This window comes from Cupressus sempervirens, chromosome 11, assembly GCF_028749045.1.
Source record: "Cupressus sempervirens isolate cs-2001-9-10 chromosome 11, ASM2874904v1, whole genome shotgun sequence".
Classification (NCBI taxonomy): Eukaryota; Viridiplantae; Streptophyta; class Pinopsida; order Cupressales; family Cupressaceae; genus Cupressus; species Cupressus sempervirens.
The window spans coordinates 322,238,414-322,264,597 of NC_143128.1; the positions used below are offsets into that span (position 1 = coordinate 322,238,414).

General features: G+C 35.8%; 1 protein-coding gene across 2 annotated transcripts in view; it reads right to left on the reverse strand.

Moving 5' to 3' along the window:
* UBP25 (ubiquitin-specific protease 25) overlaps window positions 1-24,990 on the reverse strand; it is a 108,780-nt gene extending 83,790 nt beyond the window's left edge. For both annotated transcript variants that reach the window (XR_016358409.1, XM_089808470.1), the window contains exons 1-2: window positions 24,392-24,990; window positions 22,826-23,297 (exon numbers count right to left, since the gene is read on the reverse strand). Coding sequence is in view for 1 of the 2 variants with exons in the window: in XM_089808470.1 (XP_089664596.1) it covers window positions 22,826-23,297; window positions 24,392-24,554 (635 nt within the window). In the remaining variant the exon portion in view is untranslated. The remainder of the gene's footprint in view (window positions 1-22,825; window positions 23,298-24,391) is intronic.
* Window positions 24,991-26,184: the final 1,194 nt, after the last annotated feature.

The following is a 26,184-nucleotide window of genomic DNA, read 5'->3' on the forward strand; positions in this document are numbered from 1 at the left end:
TAAAACCCACTTAGGGTTTTCAGCCTAGAGAAATTCCCGAACTCGGGTCTACCTGTGTTTGTTCAACACACTCTAGCCCCATTCGTCCATGCACATCGATCCTTGAAGAAAAATCTGCCATTTTTTATCAAGAAATCTGAAGTTTTTTCAAGCTTTTTTCAGCTAGGGCCTTTTTTTTCGAAACCCTAATTTTTGGGGTCGAAAAAATATTTTGTTTGCAAATTTTTGGTGGGTTTTTCGAGAGCTCAACTGGGTTGTCATCCGTTTTTCTAGGTGCCTCAATTTTTGTGCCTCGATTTTTGAGCCAGCGGATCCAAAAAACAACAGCAGATTCCTTCTGGATTTTTCGAGCTCTCTTCTCGATCATTCTCTGATTCTTTTGGGTCTTTCGTATTTTTGCCTCGAAGAACGTGCCTTCACAGATTTTCACAGTTTTTCATTGGAAAACGTGCCATGGCATCTTTGACAAATAATCTGCTCGAACATAATTCCAAATTCAATGGTCGCAATTATGGAACCTGGAAGCAGCGCATCATCGCAATCTTCGAATATCAAAACACCGATCAACTTGTTCTGGGTGTTAGGCAGCGTCCGACTTCTCCGGGTCCTGATCAAGGCATAGCTGCATTTTTCGCCTTCTGAATTTGTTTCTGTTTTTTATGGGTTTGTTGATTTTCTTCTCAAAAATCATTTCAAGTTGTCTGTAATACGCAAGGTTGTGTGAGATTCTAGGTTTGTTGATTTTCTCCTCAGAAATCATTTCAAGTTGTCTGTAATACGCAAGGTTGTGTGAGATTCTAGGTTTGTTGATTTTCTCCTCAAAAATCATTTCAAGTTGTCTGTAATACGCAAGGTTGCGTGAGATTCTGGGTTTGTTGATTTTCTCCTCAAAAATCATTTCAAGTTGTCTGTAATAAGCAAGGTTGCGTGAGATTCTGGGTTTTACCGTTTTTTCCACAAAAACGAAGTTTTGTAATTGCAACTTATTTTGAGTCATAGCACTCTTCTGGCAAAGCTTCTTGGTTTCAACATTCTGTAGATCCAGGGAGGGTCTCAGTTATCACAGAATGTTCCGACATTCGTACGTTGACCATTAAGGGAGGGTATTAAGATAATATCTTATACTTTTTATAATAGTCAACTACTTGTTTGTAGTCCGTCTTTCAATCTAGATAGGAATGTTTCCTATCCCGTCTCTTTTCTCTTCAGTCCAGATAGGAATGTTTCCTATCCTGTCTCTAGTTTTGTTTCTAATTCCGTCTTTAGTCTACGTTGTTTCTTTTAGAAACAACGTCCTTGTAATTCTTTATAAGGAACACATTTGTTCCTCTGTTAATCAATGAATCATCCGGAAATCCGTTAATCTGCCAACTCTTCTTGAATCTTGTAACATTTATTTAGTCAAATTTCATTACTTAATTATTACTTATTAAATTCTTCTTGGAGAATAGGGGATATTACACACAACAAAACCCAACAAACATCATATTGGTCTACTATATATAGGTGCTAAGAATTTCATGTACCAGAATACTCCAAACCTACATTTGTGTCTTAAATGAATTTGAAATAATCATGAAGTTGTTACCTTTTTGTCAACCTTGTTAAATAACTTGTTATAATGCCAATCAAAATTAACTTATACTAAAAACCATCGAGTCCAAACATGTCAAATTAGATGTAGCGAGCATATCTCCCATGATTCTTATGATCTAGGTCCTTTCTATCATGTGGTCAATACACATTCATCAAAGCAATCTTATGTCACGTAAAATCAACGAGGCATACGCATTTTGGATATACATATCGTTCTGAATGGCAAAACTAACACTCGTCTTTCGTCAAAATCCTACAAGAGACTCCAATCCACCATTCTAAATGATGGCTCATCTTCTCCTAAACTAGATGTTTGAAATAATTTATTACTACAATAGATGAAATAATAATAATACTTCTAGATTTGGGCCTAACCCCAGCTGTTATATTCAATCAATTCATTTAGTTAAACAAAGTAATTTGAAATGATTTACGATTCATATAGATGAAACAAGGCCAATTTTTCCAAAAGCTTAGATAACGGATTCAAATACCACATTTAATCTTGTTGACTAAAAACAATTTGCACAAAAAAGTAAGTACGAGATCTAGTCACTTGTGACCTCGACCCCCTATGGCAGACATTAACATGGCTCGCATTGGTGGTTGTGAGCTATCTTGCGATAACAGATTGCTTAGCTTTGCATTGCTTTGAATGATGTGTAATGAGATCACACCCTTCAAAATATTTTCGAGAGACTTTGCAATGCAAAAAAATACAAGAAGGGATTGACAATTGCACCTCCGATCACTATGCTAGTGAAATCCACCAACACTGCTAGTCAAATTTCAAACTCAATGGGTATGTCAATGCTAAGATCCACTAGCTATAATGTACAACACATAGTACGTGAAATGCAAGTTATGAAAGGCTTTATAAATAGTATAACAATAAAAATACAAAATACTTGAACATAGAAAAATTGCACCATACTAAAATACCCAGTATAGAATATAGTATACTAGAACAACATTGAATATTGAATTAGCAATGACTATTTAAAATTGAAATTATGATTTATTGGCAAATAGAAGTTTCAAATTTATACTATATCAAGATATTGTAAAGATGAATAAAATGAGTAGCATGATATCAAAACAAGCACAAAATCACGTCAAAATGTAGTGAAGGGAGCAATGCATTCATCCCCCGACGCAAACTACTTATCAATAGAACTATTGGACTCCTCAGGTTCATGATCCACCAATGGAAATCCAACCAGCCCTACAATTGTAGTTGTTATAATGTCATCCTCATCAACCCATAATAGCTCCTCTAGCTCTACATCCCATCATGTTGATGGGCTCTCCTTGTACATGGGTGTCTTACAGTCCATTATACGCAAGGCACTATGTACACCCACTCTTCGCTCTCTTACATGAAATTTTGCTCTGTGCAATTGAAGAACTTGAAACTTAAGATCCAAACGAATGGCTACTGTGGTAATATTTGACCTCTCAAATCCATGACATTTTCACCACCAAATTGGATGCTTGTGTGCCATAGTTCTAATATCAATCTATTTCGCATCAAAATAACCTATAAGAGTGACAAATTTTGTCCACTCAAAGCAAATTTGGCCAGCAGTTTCACTATCATACATCTTGCCCCCTGAAGAACCTTCCCTGCACCTCATCATCCTAAAAGTGGTGTAACTTTGTCAGGCCTACCCATGTGCCACTTCTAAATCATTGCATAAATAGCCATGTGCAAAGGAGTGTTCAACTTGTCCCACCTTTGTTGAATGATTGACTAAATGTGCTCATTGTTACAAAGTGGGGTCCTCTTGCACAACTAACCTCATCTAGCCAAGCATGGAATCAATGAACTCATAACCTCTCCAAGATTAGGTGCATTCTCGTCCCCATATCTAATGACCTAGAAAGTCATAGTGATAATAGAAAATTGATGGGCTTACACACCTCTCAAAGATTAGGTGCATCCCCATCCCCATATCTAATGACCTAGAAAGTCATAGTGATGATAGAGACTGTGTATTTTGTATCACTCCAGAATGCGTAATCCCTCACCATCTCCTTCACCCACCTCCTCTACTCTATCCTATCCCCATCCCACTGATTGCAATCTTGCATCATAACCATGAGTTGCAATGGCTCTTGCAACTCAAGTATTCTATCAAAAAGAATAAAGTACAAGACATATTTGATCTCAACTAGTTTCAAGAAGGCCTTCACAATGCCCCTAGAGAGTGCATGTGAAGTGCAGTGGTTACAAATATACATTTGCACATCTATCGTATCACTTACCACTCCTCTAATTCAATCAATCTTCCCCATGTCCTTGAGTACATTATTCATGGCATGCACACATGTAGTCCACCAAATATATGTCTATGGGGTGCCTCAATAAGCATCTCGGCAGCTTCACACACATGTATTGCATATATCACAACTTGGACCATATTAGTGGTCCAACCTCCTCAATAGCCTCCTTGAGATTGTGAAACTGAAAAATCAACATATTTACAATGCCCTCAACAATCAACTTCCCTTAGAAAGTATTCACTCTATGCATGTAACCACTATGTTGATGAGAAGACAATGGCTAATCTTCGTCCACCCATCCATAACAATGTTGTGTCCAAAGTATCTAACATACCTTCATTTGCTCCATCAAAACATCTATCTTATCATACTGATTATCCAGGATTGTGTTCCTCATATTGTGCTCGCCTAGTGGTACAAATTATGTCCCCCCAACCACTATGACATCATCTACTTATAATAAGTAGATTGACTAACATGCAACAATATGAAATTGGCAAAAAACAACCTTCCAATGGAATCCTCTATCTAATCCTTCAAATGCACATTGAACAAATCAGCTATGGGGTTACTTGAACTTTTTTGCCTTGTGTTTCCCCTAGCAATCGGCCTCCCTTGATGTCCTCTAAGTGGAGCAGATCTTAAGAATGACCCTGGTATCAATCCTACTCATTGATGCATAACACAAGTACAAGTATGTGGCTGGCTCTATAACTATTGAATTGCCTAAATATGTTGCCAAGAAAACAAAGAGTCACTGCAACTGCACTATCCTTAGGAATGCCCCTTACCTTGTTTATCTCGATTTTGTACTTGAATTTTTAGCATCCAACAAAAATTTGTGTGAACTCACATGATGTCCTCTCCAAAAAAAGCTAGTGTGCATTAACTCTAGTACTGCTCCTATACCATCCTACACCATAAATATTACATTGTCATTTTTCTTGTGCCACCACTTGTTGGCATTGGGGTTGTTACTCTTGTTGAAAATTGTTTGAGCGGAGACTTGGGAACAAAAGGAGCCCAAGAAAACTTTGTCAAAAGATGAGAGGGGAAATCTATAGAAGGTAATTCACTAGCAACAGAACATTCCTCATGCTCAACCTCTTAATCTGATAGACCTGCACCCTGAGCCTAAACCTGCATTTCATCTCCACTGGTAACATGACTATGAGTATGAAAGATTATTTTGACACTACATTTCACAGAAGAAGAACAAAATCAGCCTAATTAATAATTTAAAAAAATGAAAAACAAATTATTAAAAAACTACTTTCAGTCTAGGCCTTAATTTAGAAACAACAAAAATGAAAAAACATCTCTTCTATTATGTTTGTTAACGCCCCTTTTCTTGTGGCTCAGTTGTTAAGTCATCTTTGACAACTTGTTTGTTTTTGTCAGTTCCTATATTACTCACGTTGGTTCATGTCGTCAATTCATTTTGAGGTTACCCTTCAACAATCTCTATGGTTTGTAGGCAATGGCTATGATTTGTAACAGTTTCTAAATTACAATTGGTCTGATCAAAAGTCAGTGCATGTATGAAAAGAAAGCCTTCTTGAAATGCCCTCAGTAAGGTTTAGGTTGCACATTCTACCCAAACTCTAAGTAATTGCTGCAAGCTGGTATTGAGGATTTACTATTCAAATTTCCCCTCAAAAAAGTAATATTGATTAAACTTATAATCGGACCAACTCTAATCATCAAATTATCGTCTTCTTCTGGACCTTCTTCTTCTAGACTTGGATATTCATTTGTAAATTGAAAACCAAATAATCCAATTTATACTAGTAATCTCAAACACATTGAATAGTTACGATAGATAAAAGAACCCAGATAACCCGTTAATGAGCTGTATCAGCTAGTCTTTGCATGTAACTTGACAGTTCTCAACTCAGGCCCAGTTTTCAATAATCACCCTGTAACCACTAGTTCTTGATTTTGCTTGATAATTTATTGTAGTCAACTCTTCTAAATCTCTACAACTTATTATGACCAATCTGTTACCCTCCTGATCTCCTTAGAATAATGGTCCAATATCTATATAACCATCAGGTAATGAGGTCCGACCAATCACAACATGTTTGCATTACAATCGTGTACCAATAGTTCTCAGTGTTGTTCAATATTCTTCCTTAGTACTTGAGTGGAAAGAAAACTCCAGTTCATGCGGTTATTTCTGTTCCAAACCTCAGTTCACACTTTCAGCTCCCACCAATAGCAAATTTGAATGGCCAAGAACTGTTATCAATCCCGTCTCAAAATTCCTAGTAATGGTTTATTGTTTCCCTTGTCTTCAAGGTCAATCTTATTCACGCTAGCTTCTAACTGAAAGAGCTCAGAAGATGTGATAAGGTGTACGTCCAACACATGAATGGAAACGGTTTCATCCTTCAGAATCATTCACAATGACCAGAAACACGTATATTCCTCAACAAATTTTCTTAGCATGCGTTCCCCAAAGGCTGAGACCACATCATCTACCCTTTGACAAGATGCTTGCAGAGGCATTACACAATCACAAATATACACAAGAGAAGCTAGAGGAGCATTACAAGGGAATCACCCAAAGAGACAATAATGGGTATTACAAAGCAAAACACCATCCATATGGAACAGTACGAGCCACGCCAACAACAGAAAATCCAACTCCACCTCATGAATCTCAGTCAAGACAAAGACGAGAAATCTTTCCTAAGGCCATACTAATGAATCATCAGCACTTAAAGAGATATCATTAACATTTAGTTTTAGGCCATGTAAAGTCCCCTTATAGAAATGGAGTTTTGCAATAATAATAATAATATAAGAATGAATAATTAAAATAATAATATGTAGTTATAATTATAATTATAACTACAGTGATTACAATAATGATAATCAAATTAAAATATTAATGTTACTAAATGTAATAAATATAATTATATAGAACTCTAATTATAACTACATTGATTAAATTAAATAGAAAATAAAACTATAAATAGTCCTCCAATAAGTAAATAAAGTGATGAAGGTTGATAGTATACAATTATATAAATAAAGTAATAATAATAATAAAAGGATTAAAATTCAATAATAAATAATATTCATTAAGTTAAAATCAGTATACCTCCAATATGCTCCTTGCTCTCTTTGATCATTCGGCAAATATATTCAAAACTGGCCAAAATTATTTATGCCTTTTAATCACAAAATTATATTCAAGGGCTAATATATATCTTATCCTTGTGAGAGCTTGCAACAAATAATTAATCACACTAATACTGCGATAATAATTCCCTTTGATATCTTCCATTATCCATGAACTCTAATGGCAACCAACACAAAAGGATATTTTTGGCAAAATTGACAATTAAGATATTCAGAACTACTATATGCAGTGAGATGAGACAACAATTATGCAAATCATATGAATTTGCAATATTCATCTAGTAACAATCCAACTTTTAGGAAAGATAGGGGCATGTTTCTTGGTGACATCCCATGCTTAGCATTGCATAAAAATACATCATATCAGACTTGTTGGGGACGTGAAGTATACTCAGCAAATCCAATAATCGCCTGGAGATATATCACACTCAGCAGTCACTCAATTGATAATCTCATTGAACAGAAAAAAGAACTCCCAGGGATAAAGAAATAGATATATAGTCCAACAAAGAAGGGAAGAGAGTGGTGGTTTAATCCAGTCAACAATCATTATTTTTAACTTATTTTCATCCATAGATGTGAGAAAATACCACCGGGCATCAAAAAAGAACAATAAGTACTTTCTTACATGCACAATCAACATATACTTCTCCAATCAGCATTCTTCATAGTTTTTACAGTCAGCAAAGCTACATATGTAGGAGATGAAATGATCTACACAACAAGAGAAGAATAGACATAAATAATACAGTTGCCTCCAAGAAATAACACACAAGAATTCTAAAATACTGAAATCAAATAAGAGATGTTGGAGTAGCATACAGCCGATCCATTACAGGGTGAGAAGAGTTTGGGAATGAAGGAAAATTATATCCAGGCCTAATTTTATCGCAGAAGCAATTGGTCTCAGACATCATGCAGCTAACAAATGCTATTGAGAATATTAAATGACTAAAGACAATCATTGAAGCCAAAGAACATTTATGGTCCTTGTTAGTCACAAGGGAAATAGAGATATTCTTATTCTTGTTGAAAGTAGAATACTTAAGGGCCCGTTTGGTTGCTGGAATACAACCGGAATAGGAATAGGAAATTAGAATATGATTTGTATTCTTTGTTTGGTGCGTGGAATAGGAATAGGGAATAGGAATACGTATTCTCATTTTAGCCCCAAAATGAGCTTTTGTCCATTCCAAAAAATACCTGTAATTGGAATTGCTATTCTTGCATTCATTTTAACTTTCTCAAATTTGATTAAATTTTCAAATCCGCTTTGACCTGGGGTGAGCGTTGGAACTTTGTTTTCAATATTTTCAAATATTTCAGCGATTTTCCAATGGCGCCGATTGCATCTTCAGAAATATTTTCAAATGGCGTCGATTGCAAGTTAACCCTATTCCAATTTAAGCTTGCATAACCAAACAAGGGATAAACAAGATTGGATTGCATTTTTCCATTCCTATTCTTCATTCTCCATTCTCATTCAAATTTTCTATTCTAATTCTCAATTCCTACGCTTGCAACCAAACGGGCCCTAAGTGAAGAGAATAACCAGTTTATACCATGAGGCGGAAAATATACATATTACCATTTCATTCTGGATGTTGGGCGAATATTGGTTGATAACCATTATAGGTACTACTCTTGGAGAATCACAATGAGAATAACCCTTCAATCTATGTAATATAAATTTCACTCCAAAGAAAAAGACAATAACTACACAGTACCCAGAATTATCCATGCCAATACGATCAGGAAAGACTAATATTTGTGGACACTTAGAGATGCAGTGTAAGCCAAGTTGTCCCAAATTTTGACCTAATTTTAAATTCACTCATAGTCGTCGGATTTAATCGATTTTTCTTTCATAATCATGTGAAGTAGGTAGTTATTTATATCCGTTGTATTAACTGTTAATAAAGATGGTCATTAACCATTATTTGTTATATGATGTTTAGCAGTTGCTTGAATTTGGAATTATGGTTAATAATTTAAAGTCTTTTAAATGTTTTTATGAAAATTATGGTGTAAGTGTTTCACAGGTGATTGCAGGAGAAGATAAAGGGGGGAAGCATTGCTAAACGGGATCAACGAAATGGAATACTTGCTTAGTCCAGTCAACAAGATTGACAAGTATGACCTTAAACTTCTTTGGTAAGGACCTAACGACTTGAACTCAAGATACATCTGTAGGACCCACATGAGCTATTAAATAAATAATTTAAGAAATATAAATAATATAATTCAAATATAATACGTACCTCAAAAGACTTTAAATGATCTTTCACCATATTATTATAATATATATCTATGTATGTACACAGCTATAAAAATGAAGTGACACCATCATATTTATTTTTTAATAATAAAATGATGCCACCTCACCAATATATTTACAAGTACGTATATAAATATAAATCATGATAATTTTCGAATTATAACCTTCCAACTCTTTTTCCATCTTTTATTCTTTTCCTTGTTTGAAACCGATTGAACACTTGGTATTTTTAATTGATAAATATTCTTATGTTATGGAGCCAAGGAGTCACGTCTTTCCCTTTTTATTGAAGTCGTGAGTGAGAGGCAGATGTCTTTTTCCAAGCACTCAACTACCTTACTCAAGATCGGCTCCTTTTTTCCATTCCCAACTTCTCCATTATTCTGCCTTTTTCCATTGCTCATAGTTCCGACTTCACACACCATTCGAACCTCTGCCAAACTCAGATCTCTGCAGAATATAAGTGTTGCCATTCTTGTACAGGTTGTCGTATATTTCCACCTTATTGAAGTTGAGATCACTTTTATACACTGCGAAATCATTTTGAAGAAGAACAAATATCCAACGTCTAGCAAAGCTCAGGCATTTCCAAAATTTATACCAGGTCATGTGGTTGATCATTCTCCAAATATTTCTATATTTCCCTTAATAACCATTAATGCATTTTAAATTCCATAGCAATAAATTGCAGATTATACTCATTTCATACTTGAATAATCTTTGGAAATTGTTACTATGAATCATAGCAAAGTACAGAAGACATGAAACCATGATTTGTTTTACTATTGGAAGTTAGAATATAATGAATTTATTTCTGCAAGTTTTTAATCACAGAATGTGAAATGTTGGAAGCAACTACTTGTCATGAATTAACAGAACAAGCCAATTGCTCTAAGAATCTGAACACCTAGGATTCACCGATTGCATAGCCATGAAAAGGTGAAGAGGTGAGAATGATCTCTGCAAGAACACGAAAGATGAAATCAGATATGATTAAATAAAATTATATAACCATACTTAATAGCTCATGCTCATCCCTAATAATATTTCCTATTGTCAAGTCGAGCAATGGTGATCAGATCATTGAACCCATCAAAAAACTTTAGCCAAGGTAAGTTAAAGGCATGTTTGTCATCTATTGATCACTTGATGTCAATGGTGCCAACTATGCAGACATGTTCGTCCATAGTTGTGAGGACATTCTAACACCAGAATGCTCAGGTGGCTGGACTAAGAATATCCCAAGCCCAATACCAGGGTAGGGAGGGCCTTTCTAATTCAATAGATTGTGTGGGGATAAGTATGGTCCGAAGTTGAGAGGTTAAGCCTAAGTCAATGCTTCTCCTCTTACTGAAAGCAGAGGCTTGCACAACTAGCTAAAAACCCACCGGATGATACTTGTATGTCTCTTTTTTATTTCCATGATAAGCATTTACTTTACTTGTATGTAGAAAAGATAGTTAATCATTAATCTAGTTATTTCAATTGATCATTGGTACAATTATTTTCAATTAATCATTAATCTAGTTATTTTCAATTGATCATGAATACAGTTATTTTCCATTAATCGTTAAACTAGTTATTTCAGTTGATCATTGATACAGTTATTTTCAGTTAATCGTTGATCTAGGTTCTTCAATTGATAGTTGATATGGTTATCTCAATTGAATATGGTTATTTCAGTTAATCATTGATAGTTAAAACAGCTAAAGTCATATGAAAAGGAAATCAAATATCTATTCAATGAATGTTGGGAATATCTCTTTATAAACTATCTTTGTTTTTGTTATGAAAAACCGTTTGTTACACAAGTGTAATTCCAAAGAAGATGACCTAGCCCCCAGCAATAACCACACAACAAAAATACACCACAGAACACAAGATTTGATAGATAATTCAACTCTTTGTTGATCAAATAGCTGATTACATGCAATGGGCCAAGCTATAAGGCCTTCCCAATTATGGCCAAATACAAAGCAATTATAGTAACAATTTTGCAAGATCTCACAAGATCCAAGTAACTCCTCGCTAGCCCAAATCTATGATGGCATAGCAATCTGGTAGACACTACAAGAAAGATCTAAACTTGAGCTCACAAGTCACCAAGCAATCTCCTTGTTTCCTAAGCCCACACTTTGCTACTAGCTCTACTTAAATTCGCTAGTCTCAACAACTCTTGCTCAACTCCATCATGAATGAGTGACTCTGGACATCACAAGACCCCCTACTTATAGCAAACCAAGCCACGAGTCAGCCTAGCAAGTTACCTTAAATAGATACCCAGCAAATTAACCCAGCAAATTAATTAACACTTAGAACAAGCCCCAAGTTTACAATGCATAACTAACTCATAAGGTAAAATAACATTATGTGCCCTTAGCCATAGGCCCACACACCATCCAATGATCTAGATCTAATATCACATAAGCCAACTCCCACAAATCAAAGCGTGCGGAAACAATCTCCGAAGTCTACCTAGGAAATAGGAACACGTTACTAGCAGCCACCAAAAGAGCTCTAACTCCAATACAATCACTCCAATCCTTATGCACACATGGGACAAGGTCCACCAATATGCCTCAAACATAACCCTAACTGCACGAAACATAAGGTTCACAAAATCCAAGCTTGATGCTCTTGCAGGATTGCCCACTACCCTAGGATGCCCCTGCATCACTCAGCAATGTTGCGAGAACTTATTTCATGCACCCGAGATGATTCTATTATTATTGAAAGAATACATAATCAGATTAGTGTAGATTTTTCAGAGGTGGATATAATCTTAAAAATCTGCCCACATCAAATTATCACTCATACCAACAAACATAAAATTAATATATTGTCCATTCAAATCAGATTTTCAACTATTTCCATTTATCCTAAGAAAGGCTCCATTGACCATTATTGGCACCCATCATAGGCACAAGATTATTAGTAAGTACAAGGAAGGCCATTTTGGAGATAATCCTACCATAACGAATATAGCTATAGATTTATCTATTAAAAATGCATTCCCTTAAGGGGGAACCGAACTAACTAAATCACGGATAGTATTGGCATTAATATTAATTAAATTATATTGTGCATTCTCAAGAATTCACTATAATTTATAAAGATTCAAGTTAGTTGTACCTTAATTCAAGGGTATTCTCTAAGGGACACAACAACCATGTCATCCCTTGCAGAAAAACTTTAGCCTCTCGAGATGCACAAATAGGCTACGTGTAGGTGATTGATGGTCACATCAAGAAGGGGCAAGGGTGGGCGAAGATGACAGCCCTCTCTTCCGAGAATTGCTTGCCCTCCAGCAATTGCAATGTTGGATGTTAAAGTATGTGCTCACTCTCTCAAGTCGCATCTTCAATAGGCTAGTCCTTCCAGCGTACCAGATACTCCCTGATATATTAGTTTCTCAATTGTCTCTCCCTTATCTCCAATACCTCAGTAGGTACTGATTCTAATTTCCCTTCCTCGTCGAGTGGGAGTAATCTTTGTGAACACATAATGTGTTGACTAATAGTTTTATTGAGGAATGAAACGTGGAAGACATTGTGAATTCTTCTACCTTCTAGTAAATCCAACTCATATGTCACTTCCCCCACTCGCCTCGCTACTCTATAAGGCCCATATAATCGAGGTTTGAGCTTCTCTACTCCACTTTTCTTCAATGAACTCTGTTGATAGAGCTGGAGGCACATAGCCACCATATCTCGAACCTCAAATACCCTCTCATTCCTATGGCGATCAGCAAAAATCTTATGTTGGATCTGAGCTCACTGCATAATCTCTCTGAGTTATGCAAGTATGTTTTGTTGTTCCTGTACACAATATTTTGTTGTTCTTGTAACCAATCCTTTGTTAGAAATAGGGTATACTGAGAAGGGGGGTGAATTAGTATTCTACAAACTTTTGCCCACAACTGGATATTACTAATTACTTTGCAATATGCATATGAAAGTAAACCAATAATGCTGAACTGTAAATAAAACAATACACAAAGAGAACTCATAACACCATATTTTGTTAACTAGGGAAACCCTGGCCAAGGGAAAACCCCGGTGGGGATGGCACCCACAAGATGATCCACTAAACAAAAGAATCATGTTAAAGATATTGACCTTGTTAGGAGTCTATGAATTACATATAGTGTCTTGGTCCTTGTTAGAGGACTAGTCTTGTTAAAAGCCTCAACCCTGTTAGGAGTTGCTTCAACCTTGTTAAGAGTTTGTATTATAATTACAATTGTATGCAAGAAGAGCAAACTGCCCTAACATGCAATTATACAATATAGTGCCTCATCCAAAATGAGATAGATACAAAAACCTCTTTATTGTTGACTGTTGTATTTCGCATAGCTCTGATCTAACATCAAAACTCTCATCCCATATCTCGTATACAAGTTTGCATGGCAGATACATAGTTTGCATATTCATCATAAACTTCACGTTTGCATATTATCGCATCTAACACACATCTCATACTTCACTTAAATGATTCTTTACTTATACTCTTTTCTTTCACAAAAACTCTTATGTAGTTGACTTGATGCAATCACACGTTATACTAACTTAGGGTAAACATCTTGAATGTCGTCCCTACATAATTAATTAATTATTCTGTAGCCGAAATAATTCCTTAACAATTTATTCCTCAATTTTGTTGTACTCTGTTTTGGTGTGCATACTGTCTTTACTGGTATTTGACCTATAACTTTGTCCGTATTGTTTGTACTAATCTGCACACTTAGGTACACCATCATGACACTTTATTATACCTGTCCTTAGACAATTTTTTGTCTTTGACTATAGAATCTTCAACTATATAACCTACCATCTCATCCTAAGATATATGTTGTCATAAATGACAACCCGAACTCGTCCTACCTAGCCATATTGCCAACATCCTTGCCAAAGGAGTCCTACTATTTGCTAAGGCCAAATCCATGATAGATGACGTATCATAACCATATAGTGTTTTAAAAGGAGCTATGTCAATAGACATATAATACCTCGAGTTAAAAGGAATACTCGCCCAAGTACAGCCACATGACCCAAGCTCGTTGCTACACTAAAATGTAGTTGTGGAGATATCCTCATAGCAAAAAAGTGAGCATAATTTGTTAACCAGTCAACTACAACAAATATGCTATCCTTATTCTACACCTTCAGAAGTTTTGTGATGAAGAACATGGATATACTCTCCCATTTATGCTCAAGAATCAATAAGAGCTGCAATAAACCAACAAGATACACATGCTCAAACTTGTTCTGTTGATAAGTCAAGCATGCTCTAACATATTTAAGACCATCATCCTTAAGGTCCTTGCAAGTGAACCTCACTCTAATCTGCCTATAACTTTGGAAGGATCCAAGAGGACATGCTATCAGAATATCATGCACCGCCTACAAAATTTGATCCTTAAGTTTGGATTCAAGAAATAGATAAATTATGATTATGTAATAGATTACATCATCAATAACCATGTACCTATCATCTTGAATTTGCCCATCCAACACCTCGCATGCAAAGGTATTCTTAGAGAACTCAACTAGAAGTTGAGACTTCCAAATAACTGAACTCTCTGACATAACACAACAAGTAGCACTAGTTGGTCTCCTGGAAAGTGCATCAGCTACTACACTATTCTTCCCCTTCACGTATTTAATGCCAAAACCATAAGCATGAACCTTCCTAATCCACTTTTGTTGCCTCTCATTTAATTATTTCTATTCAAACAAGAAATGCAAATTGTTATGATATGTTCTTACTACAAACCGTTCACCCACCACATACTACCTGAACTTAGCTAAAGCATGCAAAATGGTTGACCTCTCCTTATCGTAGGTGAATACAACTTCTCGTGATGCTTCAGCTTCCTTCTCTCATAAGCAATAGGATGCATATCATGCATGAGTAACACACCTATTCCATCACCTAAGGCATCACACTCCAATACAAACAATCTATAGAAATCCGATAATGCTAAGTATTGGACAAGTACTCATAAACCTCTTGACCTTATCAAATATTGTTTTTGTATCCTCTACCCACCTAAAAGCACTCTTTTTCATGAGATTAATAAGTGGTGTCACAAGCTGAGAAACCCCTTCACAAATCTCTACTAATAAGAACATAACCCAAGGAATCCTCTCAAATCAAAAATTTTCTTGGTGGCAACCAATCCAATATAGCTTGTATCTTTTCTTGTTGAACTTTGACCCCATTAACTCCAATAACATATCCAAGGTAATAAGAAGCTTGATAACTATGGAGGAAACTACATAGTTAAGCACGCTCAAGATGGAGTAGTACTTGGATGGGTGACCTCCCGAGAAGTCCCGATGCTTCACCTCTATAAGCATCACCTAGATCCAATGAGTGCTAAGTGTTCCATTTATTCTCATGAGAGATGGATTTGTGTTGAATCACTACTCATGAAACATGGGTCAATGAGTTTGACTCAAAAACTACATAGTTAAATCCTGATAGCAATATCACTATAAGAAGTTCATCAAGCCAAACTTGCATTTGGACTCTCTAGCAAACAATGAGTGTTGCTCCATGATACTCAAAACTTCATCCAAATGTGTAAGTGCTCTAACCAAGTCCTGTTAATTATCAAAATATAATCAAAGAATACCAACACATACTTATGCAACTACTTATCCAAATGTAGTTCATACATAACTTGATTGTAGAAGGTGTTAGTGCGTCTGAAAGGCATCACCAAAAAATCATAGTGTCCATAGTGGCATCTAAAAGTTGTCTTATGCAAAATCCTCCTAATGGACCCAAATCTAATGTTATCCTGAACAAAGATCAATCTTCAATAAATAAACAGCCCCATGTAACTCATCTATGTGAGGAATGGGATACCTACTCCTGATAGTCCTCATTTTTAGAGCCCTATAATCAATACACATCTGCAAAGTCTCATACTTCTTTTTAACCAAAAACACTGATGAAGCAAATAGGCTTGAACTCGGCCTAATATGTCCCGTGGCTAGTACCTCCCTAATGATCCACTCAATCTCCTCCTTATGATGTATAGGGTGGTGATAAGGTGTAGTAATGGCCAGCGTTGCACCCTCTTCCAACTCTATCTCATGCTCAAATCCTTGACTGAGAAGTATGTTAGGGTTAATGCCACCAAAAACTCCCTTGTGCTTATCTAGCTCTAACTGTATATCAACATGATGTTGCTCTCCCAAATTTGAAGAGGATTTAGTCGAGACAAAGCAATGTGCTACCCACTTCGTATCATCATGCCTCAATATGGACTCCATCCAATAAGCTGAGACAATCCTCGAAGCTTTGTCAGTCATGGCACTAACAAAGGCATGTTGATCTTCTCTCATAATCTCAATCTACTTCTAGTCATGATCAATAGTGTACTTGCCAAGACTTTAAAGTCACTTTAAGCCAAAATAGCGATCATCCCTCCTAACTCAATCACATTAAAATCTACCATCAATATGTAACTCCCCAGCAAAATATTAAGGTGTGAAACCAAATCAAAGCAATTAAGTAAATCCCCGTTGGCAACCTTAACATCAAATTTGGGAACTATGTTCACTTGCAACTATCTTTTTGTTGCTATGGAGGTACTAATAAGATTATGTGTAGCTCCTGTATCCACTTAACAAAATGTTTGTTGCCCTTTTACCAATTCCTTCAAACAGATAAGACTACTTGTACGTATTGCTAAGAGGGTGGCAATTGTAGGAGGCTCATCTGAAACTTGTCACCCAACTATCTCTATCTAGGGCTGCTCATGATTACCTTCCTCAACGATATCATCAGATCTGTTACCTTCATTTTCATCATCAAAAACCACCTAGATATAATAAACCTTAGCTTTTCCAAGGCATCTATGATCCACAGTCCAAGCTCCTCTTCATGTGAAGCAGAATTTTTTCCTTCTTGGTTCATTCCTAGACTCAATTCAACTTGGGTAGTGTGACTTTGTTCTAATTTGACGTTTTCAAATTGGTCTTTGATCCCTTGAAAGGCTTCTTAGGGGGTTAAATTGTTGTTGGCAAACTATCCAAATCAAGTGTCATCCTAATTTCATCTTAAAGAGTATTTGGTTTCAGCACCTTAACAAACCCTTTAAATCTTTCACTTAAACCTTCCACAAACAACATCACCTTCCTATTTTCTAACGAGTCAAGAAGTGTGATGGATATCCATTAAAACTCATCAATGTGTCAAATGCACCAGTATGCTTGAGTTGGGCTAATTCCCTATAATAGACTTTTATGTCCTTCTTATCAAACCAAGTGATCATCTTGCTACTAAACTCTTCATATGAATTAATCATGTTGTCAACCTGGGTAACAACTTTGTAATGCCACCAACAATAAGCTGCCCCGCCCAAGTGCATAGTAGTGAGAACTTAACTGCCTTGGTTTCAGTCATGGGTTTTAATGTGAGGAATGTGTCCAGCTTGTATATCTAGACCCTAGTTGTGGTTTTCCTGCTACCATCAAATATAGGTAAGTCAACTTGTTCACCATGCTTCAAGTCTAGTAACGGCCTCTAGACCTCCTCTCATGTCTAGTTCTTGCCAACACCCTTCGTTTTCCCATATGTTGAACAAAGCTCAAATTCGTCTTAACATTATCAATGAATACATCCCACTCAGCGTACATGGCCATAACAACCTCAAGATTAGTCATCGTTGCTCAAGTATTCCCCACTCCAACTTTCTCATTATTCTCAACAAATATTACCATTAATGGTCTATCTATGGTACATGTAGGTGCTTTAGCACCTCATAGAGACCTAGTTGCAATTCCAAATTCATTGCAATGGCTTTGAGGCATCCTTGGTTTTGTGTTTAATTGATGTATTGCCTCAGTGAGCTACTGTAAAACATCAGCACCGTGGTTTTGTCCTTCTTTGAGGGCTCTCAATGTTTCCATGGCCTCTCTATCCACATCCTTCACCTAATTTGCAGCAATTCCAATATTCAATGAACTCCCACAATCTCTGTTATTGTGCTTACTTTTGGTATCACAAGAGGTCTCCAAATCCTTCATGGTTCCCTAATATACTGATGCATTCAAAACAATTATCCACTAAGTAGGGAGTTCACTGCTATGATACCACTATAATATCATGGGTAAGGCTTAGACTGCAAATTTTACCCAAACTAATAGTAGTTGTTGCAAGCTGGTATTGAAGATTTACTATTCAAATTTCCCTCTCCAAGTTTCCCTCTAGTTCTCGGTACAAATAGTTAGAATACTAAAATGAAACCTCACAAACCAAGAACAATTACACAATAGCTAAAAATTAATATTGATAAAAAATAATTTCTAGACCAACTCCATCCATCAAAATATCTTCCTCTCCTAGACTTAGATATTCATTTGTAAATTCTTAACCAAATAATTCAATGCATACTAGTAATCTCAAACACAAAGAATAGTTACAACTGATAAAAGAACCTAGATAGTCGCAAATGAGTTGTATCAGCTAATCTTTGCATGTAACTTGACAAACAATGGTTTTCTCCATCGTTGTCAAATCAGGCATTGTTTCCTATAATAGCCATGTAACTACTAGTTCTTGAGTTTGCATGATAGTTTCTTGTAGGCGACTCTTCTCAATCTTTACAACGTATTATGACTAATTTGTTAGCCTCCTAATCTCCTTCTAATAATGGTCCTCTATCCAGATAACCATCAAGTGGTGAAGCCTGACCAGTGATGACATGTTTGGCATTACAACCACATAGATGTGAGTGTTGTTCAATATTCTCCCTCAGTGTTTTAGTGGTATGAAAGCTCCAATTTACGCGGTTACTCTTGTTCTAGACCATAGTTCACACTTTTGGCTCCCACCAACAAAAAATTCGAACAATTAAGCACTACTATCAATCCTATCTCAAAATTCATAGTCATGGTTTATTATTTCCCTAGTGTGGCAGTGTGGCTACTATAGATCCCTGTTTGGTCAACTTAGAATCAGCTCTCTTATTATGATAGTCAATGCAGTGAGAATGTTGCTCCTGCTAAGTGGGACCCTATGTTGAGAGAGAATCTTAGTCATTCTTATACATGTTGCTAATGAGTTCTTCTCTACAAGAGAAGTTCAATGTGGACCCCTTGTTCTACCACTCTACAAGTAGGTACAATGGATCCACCCTCTGCGAGTAGGCATGGTGGAAAGGCATACTTCTCTAGGAGAAATCCAAGGTAAAAACCCTTGATCCACCCTCTGCGAGTAGGCATGGTGGAAATGCATTCTTCTCTAGGCAAAGTCTAAAGTGGAAGCCCTTGTTCCACCCTCTGTGAGTAGGTATGGTGGACCATACCCTCTACGAGTAGCCATACTGAAAATCATGTTTGTGACTCTGTGACTTTAATCTTATGCTTTCATGGTTCACCCTCTCAAAGTAGCTATGGTGAAGTGTTATGCTTTGGTAACAATGTTTTGATAAGAATTTGTTATTGACATTTTTGGTTGCAACTATGTGTACCTACTATACTAAAGATCTCTCTTTGCTAAGAGGAGTGTTGAAGATTATAGTTGCAATAGAGATTTTTACCTCTGGTATTACTAGAAAAGAGAAATGCATACTACTCTAAGAGAAGTCCAAGGTAAAAGCCCTTGCTCCACCCTTTGCAAGTAGGCATGGTGGAAATGCATTCTTCTCTAGGCAAAGTCTATGGTGGAAGCCCTTGTTCCACCCTCTATGAGTAGGTATGGTGAACCAACCCTCTGCGAGTAGCAATAGTGGAAATCATGTTTGTGACTGTGTGACTTTAATCTTATGCTTTTATGGTTCACCCTCTAGAAGTAGCTATGGTGTAATGAAAAAATTTGTGATGAGAATTTGTTATTGACATTTTTGGTTGCAGCTATATGTGCAAATATATGATGATATTTCCAAGTTAGCACAATGTGGCATTCAAGGTATGCTAGCCTGCTAGGTGTCACCTTGTATATTCAAAATTTTATTATATGAAGAGACATATGACATACAAAGAGACGTGCATTTGGAAATATGAAGACTCTCATTTGGAAAATGAAGAGACTTTCAGTGCTGATACAAAGAGTCTCTCAATTATATATATATATATATATATATATCATAGTAACCCAAAGACGCATCCACCCCTATTTGCCCCACTTCCCGAAGAGGCGAACGCACCAAGGACTTGGGGACTCCGTCTCCCTGTCCCCAGTGGGGCCACCAAATTCCACCACCTCCACTAAGGATGGGGAATTTCTCAATTTTCACTGTTTGTTGATTTGACTATTTATGCTCAATGTTCAATGGTCTAATTCAATGCAATGTTCAAGTATTTACTCTTTTACATCTTAGTATCTTATATTACAACATGTCTTTTCATAACTACCATTTTAAGTACCATATGTATAGCATATACAACACCCCCATGTTTTTCATAACTACCATTTTAAGTACCATATATATAGCATATACAACACCCCCATGTCCACAACCACCATCCTCAAATTTTGGCCAATCTATCCTCCCGCCCAGAAAACTTGTCCCCCCATTCCACCATCACCCCATCCCCCAGGGCGATGTAACTATGATATATATATAGATACACACACACACACACACACACACACACACATGTAGCTATATATGTATGTATATGTATATACATACACATACATATATACATATGATTGTATATGTATATACATACACATACATACATATATACATACAATATATGTGTATTTATGTATATAGATATGTGTATATACATATATGATTGTTTTGTGTGATAAGTATTGTATTACTTGAACTTGTTTTAATAGAAGAAATATTTTTCGATGCGGTAGGTTTTCCCCCTCAAGTTAGAAGGTTTTCCTAGGATAAATTATTGTGTCTTATTGTTCTTCATTTTTGGTTAATGTTGCTTATCTTTATTTCTAGGCAAAACATTAATAAGGGCTTCTTATCAACAGGTAATATTGCACTTAGGATTACTAAAATTTTCTGAAAAGCTCATTGTTTAATCTTAGTATAATGTTAGTAATCTCTTAGACAAGGCTGCTGTGATAACCACAAAAAATGTGAGAAATGTAGGCAACATGTATAGTATAGTCTGAATATCATTGAAAACTCTTATCCTTCTCAAAAGGGAAAGATATGACAATCACTTTATATTTAATACATAGCAAGCATGTTAATAAAAACAACACAAACAGTTCAAATTAATTTGATTTACATTTGAATGAAAAATTCAATGTAAAAACAGGAAAAACATACATATAATTTTTAAGTAAACTCTCTAGTGATCTTGGTGCTTACCAAATTAATATATGAGCTACATATTATATAGTTCATCTACCTATCTTATATATTACCATGAACCACTTATTAGAAAAGAAAAGGTTGTAACAAAATGCAGGTACAAGCTTCACTACACAAATATCCCAAAGCATGTAGAATTTCACTATGGATTTCTAATATAGAGCAACAAAAGTCAAATTTTAAAATTGATTAGGGAAAATGTGGTTCAAAGTTGAAGCACACTTCTTATTAGGATAAACTTTAATCGTACCATTTAAATAATCAAAACTAAGAGATTTAACTTTTTCTATTCTGAATTTTTTGTCTAAATATAATATATCAAACATTTTAATTTCCGTACACCATATTAGATATAGAAAATAAATGTGTCTCATTTCTAGACTTTCATCCAGCCTCTGAATAACACATTTTTAAGATGCCCGCTCATATTTTGTAGTTAGTAAATGCCTCTTAACATTCTTTTCCACTATCATATATGACTTCGGTCTTTTCTACCAACATGATTAATCCAAATCATGCTGGCTGAAAATTTGGCACCATTTGAAGATTTCCTCTAAAAGTTGTTCCCTCCATTCCAAATACCCCTTTTCTAGCTGATACTTATTTTAATATAAACAGGCATACTGTGATCCCGCAATTCTATTTCCTGAATTTCATACATGGTATTCTGCAGATTCAGATGCATCCCACAGTACATAAATGAATGCTATGTTTCAAGAAAAGCATAAATAAAATCTATCATGTTTTTCGAAAATAAAATGTGGCACTAATTTTATTAACATTGTATGGTTAAGTTAAGGATCATGGCAGTTTAGAGCCAAGTCATCTGCCTATATGATGCATCAGACCCCTATCACCTTTCAGAAGTCCAGAAGAATTTCTATCAATTCAACTTGCATAAGTCTAACTTTTCTAAACCTTGCGATCCCATTTACTAATATCCATTTCAAGCCATTATTTATTGAAAATTGCATTGTTTCAGATTTGATATTGCATTAATTCCAATACCAACACAGATAATATTTTTTAAAGTGTTAACCGACTTATGACCACATGAACATAGAGAACAAACGGTATGTGTGAGAATTGCCTATTAGTTTCTTTACAGCCTGGTCTCTTCTATATCTCAAAATAGAATTCAACATGAAAGTAAAGTACAGAATTCCAAGATAGCATTATCAAAATAAAAGAACATATGAAATACTTACTTTTCACAACTGTACTTATTGTTCCCATCCAGCACTTCAACCTGAAAAAAACGGCCAAGGGCTTCCTTCAAAGAGCTGGCATGTAAAATCTCAAGGCTGATATCCATTATATCATCCATCTTGTTGGACTCTGTCCCACAAGAAAGGCATCTAACTTGGCTCTGCAATACACCACCAAAAATTTCCTTGACAATGGTATTGGGCTCCTGCTTTAACTGCTTTGTGCCTAAATTATTACGGGCCTTGTACATCTTGACACAAACATCATTACAAGCTTCTATCACAAAACGGAGAAATTCATGAGCGTCTTCCTGTCTTCCAGGGCGAAAATGTTTTGCAAAAAGATGCAATGAGTTCACCATCCTCAACGGTGGTTCTGAGAGACTATCTAAACTCAAAGACCTTCCGATCCTTTTTTCCACCAAGCAAAATGGACAGGTGGCAGTATTCCGGTTGGCATTCCATGATGGACCTGCTTCATTTTGCCCAAATTAGCCAGTATTCAAAAAGGCGAACCCAAGAGTTTTACGTTCTCAATGCTCAATTAAAATTTAACTGAAGGCACATCTCCATTTCAATTAAATTTAAATTTGCGATACCAATTCACACCCCCATTCCCAGTAGAGGGAAGAAAAATTACTAATTACAAACAGGACAGACAACTCTTAGTCAACAAAGATGAGAGTATCCAGCAAATCATTTTCTGGAGAGGACTGTGCACACCCACTCCAAGTACTTGGGAATTCATCTGCATGATTCCCCGCATACAAATTGAAATACCATGATAAATTGACATTTCAACAAAAAACAATACAAACCAACCATCATCACAAGATTTGTTGCACAAACTTTGCAGAAATGAGGTTCATATTGATGGGGAAAAAAAAAACGAACAACACAGGATACCCTTGTCAACAATGGTACAAACACATGTGACCAAAATTTTGAGTTCAATGCATTATTTTCACAAAAGCAAAAACTACCACCCATATAGAGAGAAAAAATATAGCACCAATTACGAACAAGGCAAATACTTGCTTAATACTAATAATTATGAAAGAGGATGGTTCAAGAGGTACAAAATTACAAATATGACTTCTTATTTGTGAACGGATGGTCCGAATCTCTTCAAGAAAAGATAGGTAGAAAGTTGAAAATGGGTTCAATTCCACATTTGTCTGCATAGATACCCCCAGTTGTGACAATAATTAAGTCTAAGGTTGCCCCGTGATTGGAATATACCAGATTAAAGTTACTCGATAATCGTAGTAATACATAAAACATAGTTATGTGGTTTGATGCCTAAATCTGGAAGAACCGGCAGTTACAAAACTCCAAATAAAGCCTAATATCAAGGCTTTATCAAGCTTTGGCCTGAACCAACAAACCGGGGGCAAACTTCAAACATGCAGATTTAAACCCCGATTTTAAACACTAAAATGCATACATCAGTTGAGAATACCAAACTTAAAAAATTACGAACAGTAAAGACAACCATAAATCAAAAAAGGCTTTAAAAATGCCCTAGTTTGAGGGTTTTATTCAAGAAACGAAGTCGTTACTTACAAGATGAAGAATGCTTATTAGCGAGACAAAAATTGGCGAATGGTGGCGTGAATGTGAGGCACTGAAGGACGCTATTGAGGTAGCATGTGTTGCCCGTATTTTTCAATCCCATAGGCGTACTGCTTTTCCGACGGTATGCCTGCCATGTCATTTGCAAGGCCATCTGTGGAAATATCAAACCCTAAACCTCGGAGAAAATGCATATACGTACATGTGCGTATACGCTCCTCGCTTTCCATACGCTCTTCAGCATTTGATCCGCGCGCATGGACGAAGAAGAAGAAATAGCATAGCAGCAGAAGCTGCTTTTGCTTCTGCTTCCGCTAATGATTATTGTCTCATTTTGACCTCTTTTATATTCCCACCTCTTCTTCCAAACTACACCATTACAAACCAAACTAAAACATAATTGTCTGCCATATCGTCGTTGTCAATGAACTCTACCGGACAGATGAATCTCGAAGAATAAATTATGTTCTCTCAGTTTCTGGATCGTTTATAGTTAACAGGCACGGTAAAAATCAAACCACTAATTATCCAATCAAAAGATTTGGTTGGTATGATGTGCCTTTGTCGCATAATTTTCCCTGACATAAGGGAAAAGAACTAATCGTATGGTGATTTAAAGACTTGTCAGGTCACAGGGCAAAAACTCCACTCGAATAAATATCCAGCTTAATAGAATCATAAATAATTGATAATTGATAACTAACAAGAGCTTTATGGAGCTTGAGTCTCGAAATTTTGTGTTGCTTTTTGAAAAGGTTTGATAAAAAAAACAAGTGTGCACCTTTCTGTTTTTGTGTCTCAATGGCTGCTGCTCTCGAGTCTCTACCTTTTGTCAAAAATGAAAGATTTGTGACGGTTAAATCTTAGTTACTAAATAGTTAAAAGCATAAAAGCATATAGGACAATAACACATGTAAATTACTAATTGCACTTGGACAACAATTTTAGTGGTAACATCTCAACTAATGGTGTAAAAAGTTTAGTCAAATTTGATAATTGCTAATGCTATTAAGTTATCGGATTTGTAGAATTTTATATGATTTTAATTTTTAATATGAATATGCATGTAAAAGATTGAATTCAACTATATCAATAATTGCAATGGATATACAATTGTCAAAGGGCACATGGTCCATGGTGAAGTTGACTTTCCACAAATAGTCATATGACTTGTTAGGAAGTTGACTAATAATGATGTATTTGTGATAGATTTTTCTATTAGATTTATAGAATATTGTAATAATATTTGACATTAGTTTTTTTAATGAAAATTGAAGGGAAATGAGAGCACCCCCGGAAGTCATCTAAGATCAATATGCACATCATGTATACAATAGTTCCTTGAATAACTTCTAATAAGCAAATACAAGTGCATACTACTATGTCATAAAAGCGAAAACAGACATAGTTGATTTCCCACAATTAAAACCTTAAAGGAAAGTGATTACAATTTACTTATCTGAATAAATTTCAACAGCATTATGACATACATATTATTATTTTACAATCATAAAACTGGAAGAATGAGACATAATAGAGAACACAGATATACGTGGGGAAAAACTTTCTAGGTAAAAACCCCACCCTCCAAATCATCAAGCTAATGTATTATTCAACAATAAGTTACAATACATTTTCAGCCTTCACATGGAGATTTACATCTTGCTCCAAATCATCAAGCTAATGTATTATTCAACAATAAGTTACAATACATTTTTAGCCTTCACATGAAGATTTACATCTTGCTCCATTATAGAGAAAATTCAGCAGCATAACCCTGTGCA